The following is a 12,988-nucleotide window of genomic DNA, read 5'->3' on the forward strand; positions in this document are numbered from 1 at the left end:
GCCTTTAGAGCCCCAGGTGTGCGTAATGCCGGTAATTGCCACTTGGGCTATATAAGCCTGTGTATTGTGTATATCCTTTAGAAACCCCCCCCAGACTTGCTTAGTAAATACCTATGAACCAACTCCTGTCTTCAGTGTCTTTATCTACACACGGACACTACATTTCCCATAGGGAGCAAGCAGATACTTGCAGACTCTGAGCCACTTGTTCAGCTGAATAATGCTGCATGGAATGGGGGGAATAGCATCAAACATTACATAGTTTAACAATGTGCAAGTGTTCATGTAGTGTAGGGACATACCAACTGATAGATTGTTAAAATAAATTTATCCCAAGCTATCACATACTGAAATTATTAATCAAATATTAAGTTGTGTTAAACTATCAGCAAAATGAGGGAATCCAGCGGTTTGCACATGAATATGTTAATTTCACTCTACGAACCACTGCTCATTTGGATGGTGTATTTTAATTTGTACATGGGATAGTAGCATTGTTAATGAACTAAAGCTGCTAAGTCCTTCCAGCACTTGTTTTACTGCCTCAAAGAATATCTACTGTCTCTATCGTGGAGGATGTGAGTAACCAAACCAAATATTCACTTGGCTTTATTGTTCATCTCAGTGACATGTCTGTTACAATTCTGATGATTGAGGTTAAACATCAGTTGACACAGCTCTTGCATGATTTCATTACCTCACAAAGGACACTTTCAGTATTAATTGATAGTAGGTGTATTAATGTTTAAACCCACAGACTCTGCTGCTTGCTCATTAGTTTGGTTAGCATTTTTCCCACATTTATAAATGAGTAAGAAGGTGATACTCTCACTGTAGGGACAGTATAATTGTAGTAAGTAACAAAAGTGTATATGTTGCCAGCTAACACCAGATACAGCAAGGGAATTGACAAGAAATTCTAAATATTAATCTGATCTCATGCTTCATGAATTAGTTCCTTAAATGTTTGTATTGTCTAAATAGATTTTAAGGATCATACTTGTGGCTGCAGCAAGATAGAATCACTGCAAAAGATTATCTTAAATGTCTGAACAAGTGGTGAAGAATGTTTCCCGGGGGCTTGCTAGAGATTTAATCAAAAATGATGGAACCTAGTGCTTACCTTCTTGCCTCGAGCTTTATCTGTAGTTTGTGAATATGCATAAATGGGTAGCTTTGATAAAATATGGCAGTTACTTGCCTGTTATGAATTGTTGCTTATTTACATTTAATAGCTATGCAGTGGTAATTAATGATAATTCATACCAGGACAAATAAATAAAATACAAATAACACCTTTAAGAGACTAAGGAACTGAAGTTCCTGAGCGTGGAAGGTGCATCTAGAGTAGATCAGCCACGTGAGGGGAGGCAGGCTTTGGGACAGAATCCGGATAAAGCTAGCTTCTGCTTCATTTCCACTCCATCCTGAATTCCAATTGGGTGGGTGGCCAAGGGATGGTTCCACCTGCTCCACTTGTATCTGGGCTGAGACTTTGGGGTGTGTCTAGGGACATTCTCAGACTACTCCAGGAGTTCTGCCCAATATGCCATCCAGTAGGCCCACATGACTTCTTGTTCTTTATACCCCAGAGAGCTGGAGTATGTCCCATGTTGGGCCTTGGGGCCTTGGAAAAGTCCCAAACTGACCAAAACAAAGGTAATTGATCCTAGAGGGGACCAATTACCTTTCAAATGATGGCCTTTTGCTTGCTTAGGAGCATTGCAAAACATTATGGCCCCTTTTTTCTTTAGCCTTAGCTGGGCCTCAGTATCCCTGGAAGGATTGTCAGGTGCCACACCAACTAACGCCTCTCTTCGGGATGGGGCTCTGTTGCACCTCTGATAAAATTTCACTTTGAAAATCTGATTTGTGCTGTGCAGGTAAGAAGTTATATATTGATTCTTGTGCCTCCTTCAAAAGATAATCTGAGGTGTCTCGAGTATTGAGCATTTGCAGATTGCAGTTCTTTGTTCTAATCTTCAGTTTGAATTGTTGTTGTAAAACGTATTTGTTTAATTAAAAAGGAGATAATTATACCAAGCTGGTGTGAACTTGTTAGATGATGCCATTGTAGTTATTTACAAAATGGACAAGAAACCTCCAGGGGTTAAAGTTTTTACATGTGCTGTTTTTAGCGCTGGTTAGCACATTTGTGCTAAATTCCTCTCTCTGCTATTTTAACGTAGCTGCTGACACATATATTGTAAATGGGTTAACAAGTGCATCAAACTTGCACAGATAGGATCACATTAATCAGTGCACTAAAAACAGTAAAATTAAACAATGTTAAAACCTCCTAGGTATAGCAGTGGTTTACACTTGTGATGGTCAGTCAGCAAACTCCTCACCTCAGTCACAATGATTGTTTTTTGTTGATGAAGGCGATTTAATAGTAATAGTTAAAGCAAAAAACACATGTGCACGCAGCACTGAAAAACTGACAAATGGAGTAATTGTCATGGCCCAGAAATTCGGCTCTCCCCGGGTGAGTACGCATTGCGTACTCACCCGTAGGCTGAATGGAAGTGCCGGTTTCCTGCATGCACTGCGCATGTGCGGGAAACCGGCACTTCCGATCCTCTGAACGAAGAGGTTCAGAGGTCGAATGCGCGCGCAGGGGAGGCTGCGCGTGTGCTTTGAACTTAGGTTTTTTTTACAGGTTTTCCCGGGAGGGTAAGCCTGCAGGATTTACACATTTAAAAAGCAGGCATAAGGCCTGCTTTTTACAAGGTAAGTGGTCAATTAATTAAAATTAAAACATTTTTTCCACAGGTTTATTATTTTTAAATGCTTTAAAGCAAGGTAAGTTTATTTTTAGCCCCGTTATAATATAAAATTATTTTTTTCAAAAATTTAAATTATTGTTTAAAATAGTTATTTAATGTAATTTATAGTTTATTTAAAAAGTGTGATTTAAAAAAAAAAAATTATTTGAAGGTTTACTGCTATTTTGGGCCCGTAGTATTTATAAGTTTTGACAGGTCTACCTGTCAATCTTATGAATGGGCTTTTCCCTCCTCCGATTGGCTGCCCATGGCTCACGTGATCCCAGGGGACGCATCGCACTAACTACGCCCCTGGGACACGCAAGCACAGCGCGCCGGCAGCTGGGCCAGGCCCCGGAGCGGAATTCCACGGGGCCCTACAGCTCAACTGCCGGCGCGCAAGGTAAGTGCAGGTCGGGGGCTTACACCCGCGGGAAGCCCCCGACCTGAATTTCTGGGCCCATGTATTGAAGCAGCTGGATTGCTAGATTTTTTTTAATTAGTTTATTATACATTTTTTTAAATTTAATGTCCAAACCTTTTTATGGGATGAGGGTTTTGGTGCCTATTTTAGATTTATTTGGTTTTCCTCATTTAGATATTGGCCCGGATTTTGCAGTAGGAATAACAGTGAGGCTATCAGCACTCACCTTCATAATGGAGTAAATCGGAAGCAACTTCCAGCATCCGTACATGGGCAGTTAAATGCAGAAATCAGGAAATTGCTGTCTGATTTGCCTTGCTCCTCCACAAGCTTCACTACACACCGGGAGACTCGGCATGAAATACATGTGAGGGCGTGAAGTTGCTGAACTTCCCCGCTAGATACCCACTAAGCATGCCAGAAAATGTTAGGGCTTGTTCATTCAAGTTTAAGTGAATTTTTAACGGTGTGATAAGTCTTAATTACTGCCAAACAACCACTCTGGCATTCCTTCCAATTTTAATTAGTGTTTTAAAAAATGTAAAAACTATAATACTTTTTTTTTTGCTTTTTTTATTCCTCTATCTTAATCCCATCTTTCTTTCCCTCCTTTATTTCACTTTCTGTACATGATTTTGCGTTGAATTAAACATTCTAACTTACACTTCCTGGTTTAGACTCTGCAGGGGGAGTTTTAACATAGGTGAGCGGGTGGGTGTGCGTGCGGGTGGTGGGTTAAATGGGGAAAAATTGGAAGCGTGTCGGGAAACTGGCACGAACCCGCCGACTTCCAAGTTTTACCTGAGGCGGGACAAGGAGCGGGCAGCCAACCTGCTCCCAGGAGGCGGGTTGGCACTTTAAATATTATAATGAGGCTGGAAGCCTCAGAATTAATATGCTTTGCAGGTTTAACTGTGGCCGGCCAGGGTTCCTGGGCCTCAAGATTCCCGGCAGCTGCAGCGAGGTGAGGACAGCTTTGGGGAGCACTTCTTATGGGCCGGGAGGAGCAGGAGTGCATCCTCCCAGCCGCCCAAGCTCCTCCATCATCAGCACCCCACTCCCATACATAAATCTCCACAGCATGCGGGGAAACACAGAAGTCCGGGTTTCCCACACGCTACTGGATCTCCCCCCATCTCCCTGCTCCCAGCGGGTCTGCAGGTAAGATTTTGGCCTGCGTGTCTCAGTAAGGATTCTTCAATCTGATTGGTTAAAGAGACACACTGTTGCTTGTCCTGCTCACACAGGTCCCAGATCCCCTGTAGAGGGCGCCATGCTGAAATGGCTCTCTAATTGTTGCGCAAAAGCCCATAAAATGTCTGTGGGCAGCTGTAAGCTTAATGAACGGCGAATGCCATTTGTTCGTCTCAGACTGTAAAATTCAGGCCATTGAAAAACTTCATTTAATTTTAAAGTGCAGTGAGGAGCACTGATATTATATTCAGAGCTTTGCAACTGGCAGTAATATAAAGATATTCAACAATGAATGTCTGCCGCTCACTCACTGTGGAAACCTAACTGTGAAGAAGAAACTGGAAACTTGGCACCATACAGAGGAAATCGGTGTGCGTGACAATGATCATGAGATGTTTTAATTCTTATTTGCCAATCTGAGGTTGGTATCCTTTTTTCAAACCATAAAAACTCAATTTCACTGTTAGCTGAAAATGATGCAGAACAAGGCTAGTATTGGTTTGAAACATGAAACTTAGGGCAGGAATTTCCTCAGAGCTACTTCCGTTCCAACGCTGTTACTTCGCCGGAAGTGCAGCAGGAAAACCGTTTGGCGCGTGAATGGGGTTTGCAGTGAAGTTACGGCAGCGGGCCGGAAACAGCTCCGAGGACATGCCAACCTCAGTTACTGCTTGAACAAGAAGTTTACAGACTCTAAGTCCAGGAGACAGAAGAGGGTTTTTCTTTTCATTACAAGTTCTCTCCCCAGCACGTTAGCCTTACTCTTGAATAGTGCACGTGGAATTGCTTGTGAGAAAGTACCATGTTTTTTAAGATCCCATCTAAGCAAAGTTACTATTTTGATCAGTCTTATTTTGAGTTTTCTTACAAACCATATTTAATTTTTTTAATTTCCAATATATCCATGTCTTTCTCTATAATTTTAATCATATATAAGCTCTTTCAGTTTATTGTTTTTTTGGCATGTGTTTACATTATAAATGCTGTTCACAGTATTGCTTTGAACCTGTTTCCCCAGTATTATTGCGTATTCTTTGTTTAGTCTTTTTATCTCATTAAATAGCTTTCCTGATGAGATCAGTGAAGTAGAGCAGAACAAACAACTGGCTAGGGCTGCTCCAGCTTTGCTGAAGGGCAAAGGGTGAGTATTGAGGAGACTGTGCAGTATCTGGCATGCGCTAATAAAACTACAAAAAGAGTAATTTTGTTACATATCATGCTAACAAAAAACATAAATACTTACAGATATCTTAGGTTTCCAAATATCTTAGAACAGAATTTCAAGCAGTAAGGCTTCACATCTGTAGAAACATTTCTGCTCTTACAAATTTAGTATTAGAAGTATTGCATGTACTTTCACTTTCATAGATTAGACAGTCCTATTCATAAACAGCACATTCAGCTTTTTTAGTCTCATCCCATGCTCCAATCATGAGCTAGCTAACATCCTGGTGGAAAAGTATAGTCAATTATGGATTGAATATCTTGAAGCAGAAGAGACAATGGTGTGTGTGTGCAAAGATATATCATTCCTTTTGCTTCCTTTTTAATTTCTCATTTACCTTTTACAATGTTTTCTTTTTTATTCTTTGTTTTGTTTCCTTACATTTCCATTCTTCTAGGTTACAGTACAGCCTTGATATTGCTGATAGACTGGGTGATGAGCATGTTCTGATTGGGCTATATATCAACCTCCTCCTGAACAATTCCTCACGGTTAGTCGAGGTTTCTTTTACCCAATATGGAAATAATTATGTTTGGAGGAATATCTTTTAATAATCTGTCAGTTCCATTGATGTAAAAATAACTAAGACACAGATCACATGAACGTGGTTTATTTATTAAATATCCACATGGCCTTGTGCCCACACTGTTTTATGGGAAGGCTGATGGATTGCAGATTTAGATGTTTATTGGTAAGATAAAATACAAATTTAAACTATGTGGAGCCTTCTGTGTATGAACTACTACAAGAAAATCTGTTGTGGTCAGCCTCAACTTCTCCTGTAAGTTTACCTGGTAAAATGAGTTTCGATCTATGTTAAATATCATAGTAACCTGCCTGATCTCTGTTCATTGGATTTCTCAATTTGTCATTCCATTTCATTCTCTCCCAACTATTGAGGAAGAGATTATAACAACATTTAAAAAGGTAATTGGATGAGTATTTGAAAATGAAGACTATAAACGAATATGTGGAAACAGTGGGAAAATGGAATTAGAGTAGGTAGCTCCAGTTGCAGAGATAGCTTCACTAGCAGACTTGATGCCGGCTCTGCTCAGGGCAGCCCAGTTTGGCAAAGGGGTCCTAAAACAAACGTTAGGCCCCTCATTTGCATATGCCTGTTTCATATGGCCGCAAGGAGGTCCGATTTCTACCCAATATAGGCCCAGTGGGATGTGATCTATGGCAGATCAAGGTTTGAGAGCAGAAGGATCCAGCTGGGGCTACAAAAAAGCAGGACAGAGAGATGCTTGGTCATCCACGTGGGAGAGAGTTGCAGCCAGAGCCACAGGCTATTATTACAGAGGTACAGTTAAGTAAGTAGCACTGTGAGGGATTGTGCCACAGCAGCACCTACTGCCAGAAGATGGAAAGGTAAGTAAAATGGTAAGCGTACTTTCACAGCATAAAACTAATACCTGAGTGTAACGGAAATAACACAACAGCCAAGTCATTACACAGAAGTAATGGTGACAGAAGTCGCAAGTCTGAAAACTTTTAATATATAAATTGAGTCCTGTGACACCGCACAAAGACTAAATGTAGTCTTCAGCTGGAGCGAGGTTAGAGAGTGAGGAAAGTTGGACTAGGGTGCATAGACAGTTTAGTCACCGTTTTAAAAAAGTCAAACATTCTGCCCTTATTTTTATACAATAGTTTGATTTTATATTTATAGTTAAATAGTTAAATGTATAGCAGTAGAGTATGGTTGGATCATAGCAATTTCTCTGCAGTACAAGCTAAGAGGGCAAAACCAAACTGCTGCAGTGCCAACGGTGGCAGGAAGATGTAATTATAGTGTGACAAGATACATGGGCAGTTTCCATTATAATTATGGACATAAGAATTTATAATGGAAAAGGCTGACAGCATGTATACTCAAACGTAAGATTTTTAATATATAACTAGTTTCTCTCCTGTGGTATTATACACGGGGTCTCGAGATCAAGTGCAGTATGCAGCTTTAGAGGGTGGGAGTATAATTCGACCCATATGGGGGAAAGGGAAGGGGGAGGAGGCTAAGGAGGGCAGGGTGTGGAAGGGGTGAGAAAGATTGGGAGGAGGAGGAGAGGCAGAAAGGACAGGAGAAGGTCGAGAGAAAAAGAGAAGGCAGAAAGTGGGAAAGGAGGATGATGGGATAAGATGAATGGAGGAGGGGAGAGGTAATGGGGAAGAGACTGGGGAAGGAAGGAGGTTGATAGAAGGGGTATGCGTTCAGCGTAGCTTCAGCAGGGAAGAGTGTCCTGCAATTTCATTTCAGCGGGGTTAGGGGGAGAATAATCCTTTACTCCGCACAAGCCCCAAGTATGGGGAGGGTGAAATTTCCCTTCCTGCTGGGCCCTGTTTTGGTCACAATGGCATGGGGAGTGCTTCTGTTAGTAAAACGCTGTTTAAAAAATGTGCAGGTGAGGTAAGTTTCTTCTTTTCACCAGTTTCACATGCGCAGTGGCCGGAAAACAACTGGTGATGTCGGTGTTTAAACAGTCGGCAATAACGGCTTCCTAAAGGGAAAGGAAGGGTGCTTAGGATGGTTTTCAGATTTGTCAGGATTTAAAAGGGATGAGGGATGAAGTATGAAGCATTAAACCAGGCATCCACCACACTTCTTGTGAACTCCAGACAGCCTCTCACCTCCTATGGACGGCGCCATTTGGCTGCCAGAGACCCCATTTCAGACATATGACAGGATTTTATCAACATTTCATGAAATGGCTTTCCATTCAGATGGATTTGGGCACTGAGTGAATTCTGCTGTCCAAGAGCCAACAGACACTGTGGGCTAAATTGCGCCCATTTTTTAGGCACTATGAGGTCTCTGAAAGTGCAAAAATGGCATCCACAATGCGCGTACACACTTCCGACGGGAAATGTGCTGGACGCCATCTTGGTAAAGGGGTTTGCACGTGCGAACCTAATGACCTCTGGCAGTATGCAGAGCAGGCAGATTATGACATCAAGCAACGCTGATTTGATGCCAGCGCTGCCATTTTCAAATGCCATGCTCCAGCCTGTGCTCTTTCTTTAACCTCACACAGCTGAACATGACGTTAAAAGGCATGAAAGACCCTCCACCAGCACTACTTAAAGGGATCATGACTACTTACAGGTCACTACGATCAGTACAAACTGCTAGAAGAAGGAAGAGGGGGAGAAGGGCTCTCAGCAGGAGGCCGTATCCATAGAGGGTCTTTAGGGAGCAATTCTCTTACCTCAACTTTAGCGATGACCAATACTTGAGATGTCTTTGCTTCACTAAAGAAGTCATGACTGAAATCTGCCAACTGCTGCAGTCACAACTGCAACCTCAAAGCAGGGCAAGGACTGAATTGCCTGTGGCTGTGAAGGTGACCATGGCTCTTAACCTTTATGCGTCTGGCTCCTTCCAGGCTGCTGCTGGATATATGCCACTCTCCGCAATCCTGCTGATCTGTTGGAGAACAGATTGATGGACTGCTGTGATGCCCTGGAAGCCCCTTAGAACAGTGGTATCCAGAGCCATGAGGGCAACAGTCTGAGCTTGCAACGCACCAGCCTGAGATTGCATGGCAGCAGTCTGAGCTTCCACTGCAGCACTCAGACCTTTGGTAGAAGCTGTTTGTGCTGCAATGGAAGCCATTTGCGCTGTGATTTCGACCATCAGACGCTGCATCATGGTGGGTTCCACAGATGTGGTGATGGAAGTGACCACCCGTTCCATGTTGGAAAGGATGGGCTCCAAACACTGCATAAAGCTTGTACCAATTTGATGCTGGACTCCTCCATGCTCTTTGACATTGAACGCATGCTTTCTGGCAGGCTTTCCAGTGCACCAAGCATTTGGGTGTGTACACCCATCAGCCTTCTTCTGTAGCCTGGCCCATCAAAGTCCTCATCTGAGCCCTCTGCAACAGAACTAGTGTGTGACCTCGCCCTCCGCCGAGCTGGAACCTGCGCTATCCTTTCCTCTGCCCTGGCTCCTGCGCACTTGTGGCCGGTTTGTTAACCCATGTAGATTCCTCTTCTATCCTAGCCTCTCAAATCCATGCAGTTTCAGTCTCTGAGTTGGTGGTTGCAAGTATGAGATCGAGTGATGGTGTCTGCTCATCTTCACTTTCTTCTTCCTCCTCCTCCACTGACTGGGCAGGTTCCAGTTCTTGGGTACCTGAAATTAAAAAGGAAGGAGGATTGGGTTGTGGTGAGGGGAGAGGAGAAGGTAAGTAGTTACACCCTTTACAGCTTCTCAGTCAGAAGCGATTGATGGATGAGGGAGAAATGGGATGAGAGATGGAGCATTATGTATGCTGACACCCTCATCATCCATCCCTCCATCCCTCCAGTGCCAGCAGTGGCCACGGCCTTAGTGATACCCCTTCCCATGATGGCCAGAACTGTCTCCTCCATGGGGGTTAAAACATGCAGGCACACTTGTCCTCCTCCAGTTCTTTCCTGCTGCCTGTTGTTATGCGCCACATTCTCCTGCATGAAAGAGGGAATGTGTAAGTGAGTGTCCTGCCATATGTTTGGGTGATGTGGATGTCATAGTTAAATAGCTGTGAGTGTGTGTGGGTTATGAGTGTGAGGCTTGCAACAGTGATAAGTATGTGAGGGTGAGGTAAAGCATATGAATGGTAGGGTTGAGTCCTGATTGATAGAGATTGTTGGTAGGTGAGTGATAGGGGTATAATGAATTGCTAGTGGTGCAGTTGGTAGGATATGTCATTTGAGCTGACCTTGACAACTCGTGTGAGATCATTGAACGTCTTCCTGCACTATATCCATGTTTTAGGAGCGACACTTCTGGCATTGACCTCCGCCGTTACTTCCTGCCACTGCCTCCTGAGCATGTGCAGGGCCTCCTGCCCCCTTGCGGATACTGGGCATCTGTCCTCTCCAGTGCAGTGTCTGAAAACTTTAGTGCGCACTCTCTCACATGGTCAGCCATTCTTCACTCTTTCACAGGACAGATTCACTTCTGAAACGACTCCCCCCCACTTCCTGCAGCCACAATGCCCCTCCCATTTAAGAGGTGCAGGCTGCTTTTAAGTAGCGCTAGCTGTTGTGTATGTACCTTTAAGGGAATAACTGGTCTTAGACTGCAGCACCGGCAGTGACCACCCCTGTATAAAAGGCCCTAGCAGGCTTCTGTATTTCAGTCTGACGTTGCCTCCTGTTCAAGCAAAGTACCTGTTAAACTGTTCTCCTGAAGTCCGTGTATTATTGAGGCGCGGACTTTACAGTGGCGACGAATAAGTTCGAACTCACCTACAGTGTGGCATCATCTCACGGGGATCTTGCCCTGAGAGGAGGGCTCTGGAAGGTCGTAGTCTGAGCAACGGGCGTCGACCGAGGGCAACTGCCCAAAGAATTCATCGGTGTTCGGAGAATTGCGGGAGAGTCTGTGGAGAGCTGTGCTTGGCTCCCCAGTTAAGGTGTTCCAGCAAATCGTGCTGGTAGCAGGTAGCGCGCTGACCCTTCCGGACTGCGGCGGGCTCAAGCTCGATTGAGCGGCTCGACAAAACGGGCCGCGCAGCGTCACCGGGAAAAGAAAACAAGAGAGAGAGAGGGTGGAGTGCACAGGGCGCTCAAGAACAGGGCAGCGGAGAGAAGCTAAATGGGGGGAAGGAAAGCGAGACGCGCCGAAGCTGCGGGTCGCCGCCATTACACCGTAGAACACTAGGAGCAGCGTGGCAACAAGGGGAAGAAGCAAAAGCGCGGGAGGCGTCATTTTATCCCATTGGGGAAGAAGCAAAAGCGCGGGAGGCGCCATTTTATTCCATTGGGGAAGAAGCAAAAGCGCGGGAGGCACCATTTTAAATCACCCAAGATGCCGAAAAGTGGCGGTATCACTGCTTTCGACAACGAGGTAGAAGACTGGACCACGTATGTGGAAAGAATTGAAGTGTACTGCAAGGCAAATGAGGTGGCCGATGGAAAGAGGGCGTCGGTATTATTAAATCTGATGGGTGCGAGTACGTACGGCCTATTGCGGAATTTAATTACCCCAGCTAAACCAATGGAGAAAAGTTTTGAGTAGATTGTTAATATCTTACAGGAACACCTAAGCCCTACACCACTGCTGATAGCAGAAAGATTCAAGTTCCATAAAAGAAACCAGCACAAAGATGAGAGCAATGCTGACTATCTGACGGAACTACGCAAGTTATCGAAGCACTGCCAGTTCGGAGCAGGACTGGCAGACACCTTACGGGATAAGTTTGTCTGCGGGCTCCAGAGTGAAGGAACCCAGAAACGACTACTTTCAAATAAGGACCTGACGCTAGAACAGGCTTTCAGCGTGGCAGTATCCTATGAAGCAGCAGCACGGGGAGCTGTGGAAATACAACAGAAACCACAAGAATACAGCGCTAACGAAATGGCGTATGGAGCAGAAAAGTGCTATCGCTGGGGCAGAACAACCCATGAGCAGAAGGACTGCTGGTTTAAAGACAAAATATGCAGGCAATGTGGAAAAATGGGACATATAGCAAGAGTCTGCAGGTCGGGAAAGAAAACCAACACGACAAGAACTACAAAGGAACAGTACAGGAAAGTAAAGAAACTGACAGACAGTAGTTCAGAAGATCAGGAGAGTGATAAGGACTCCGGGAGCAGGAGACTAAGTTGTTTAAAGTTACACAACGTGATCGCAAAGGAAGATCACCGAACCATTTGGGTCACCCTCATGATAGCAGGGTCCCCAGTAAAGATGGAATTGGACACAGGATCAGCCCTAACTGCCATGAATTGACGAGACTATGAGCGGCTATTCTCACACATACCCTTAAAGGACACGTCCATTGTATTGAAGACATACATGGGGCAAAAGGTCTACCCCAGAGGAAAAATAAGGGTGCCAGTTGAATATAACGGAAAGGAAACACAGAAACTATACATGTATATACTACGAGATGGAGGACCACCATTATTGGGACGTGAATGGATCCGAAAAATACAATTGGATTGGCATTCCATTCTGGCACTAACTGTGACTGACAAAAAGGATGATGACGTCACACCTGGACGTCTGTCACAAATTCTATCTGACGCGGAAGAGGTGTTCCAACAAGGACTTGGGACTCTAAAAGGAGTAAAGGCAACCATAAAGATTGAGGATAACGCAACCCCAAAATTTTTCAAGGCCAGACCGGTGCCATACGCGATCCGCCCAGCCGTTGAAGCTGAACTGGAGAGTCTGGAGCATTCGGGGGTGCTGTCTAAGGTGGACTGGAGCGAGTGGGCCACACCCATCGTTCCTGTAATGAAGAAAGCATTGAGCAGCACGCCTGGGGAGCCAAGGAAGGTTCGCATCTGTGGGGACTTCAAGGTGACTGTGAACCCAGTCCTGCACACAGTACAGTATCCACTTCTGCGGATAGAAGATATTTTCGCCTCATTATC

At 44.3% G+C, this 12,988-nt stretch overlaps 1 protein-coding gene across 14 annotated transcripts in view; it reads left to right on the forward strand.

The window, feature by feature from the left end:
* Positions 1 to 12,988, forward strand: part of dtna (dystrobrevin, alpha) — a 364,320-nt gene that overhangs the window by 242,893 nt on the left and 108,439 nt on the right. For 10 of the 14 annotated variants that reach the window (XR_015079004.1, XR_015079005.1, XM_085992861.1 and 7 more), the window contains 2 exons: positions 5,450 to 5,527; positions 6,009 to 6,101. The exons of the other annotated variants lie outside the window; for them this stretch is intronic. Coding sequence is in view for 8 of the 10 variants with exons in the window: in XM_085992861.1 (XP_085848987.1) it covers positions 5,450 to 5,527; positions 6,009 to 6,101 (171 nt within the window). In the remaining 2 variants the exon portion in view is untranslated. The remainder of the gene's footprint in view (positions 1 to 5,449; positions 5,528 to 6,008; positions 6,102 to 12,988) is intronic. 14 annotated transcript variants of the gene reach the window in all.

Source organism: Somniosus microcephalus, chromosome 7 (genome assembly GCF_052327205.1).
Source record: "Somniosus microcephalus isolate GS21.2 chromosome 7, FLI_Smic_1.0, whole genome shotgun sequence".
Classification (NCBI taxonomy): Eukaryota; Metazoa; Chordata; class Chondrichthyes; order Squaliformes; family Somniosidae; genus Somniosus; species Somniosus microcephalus.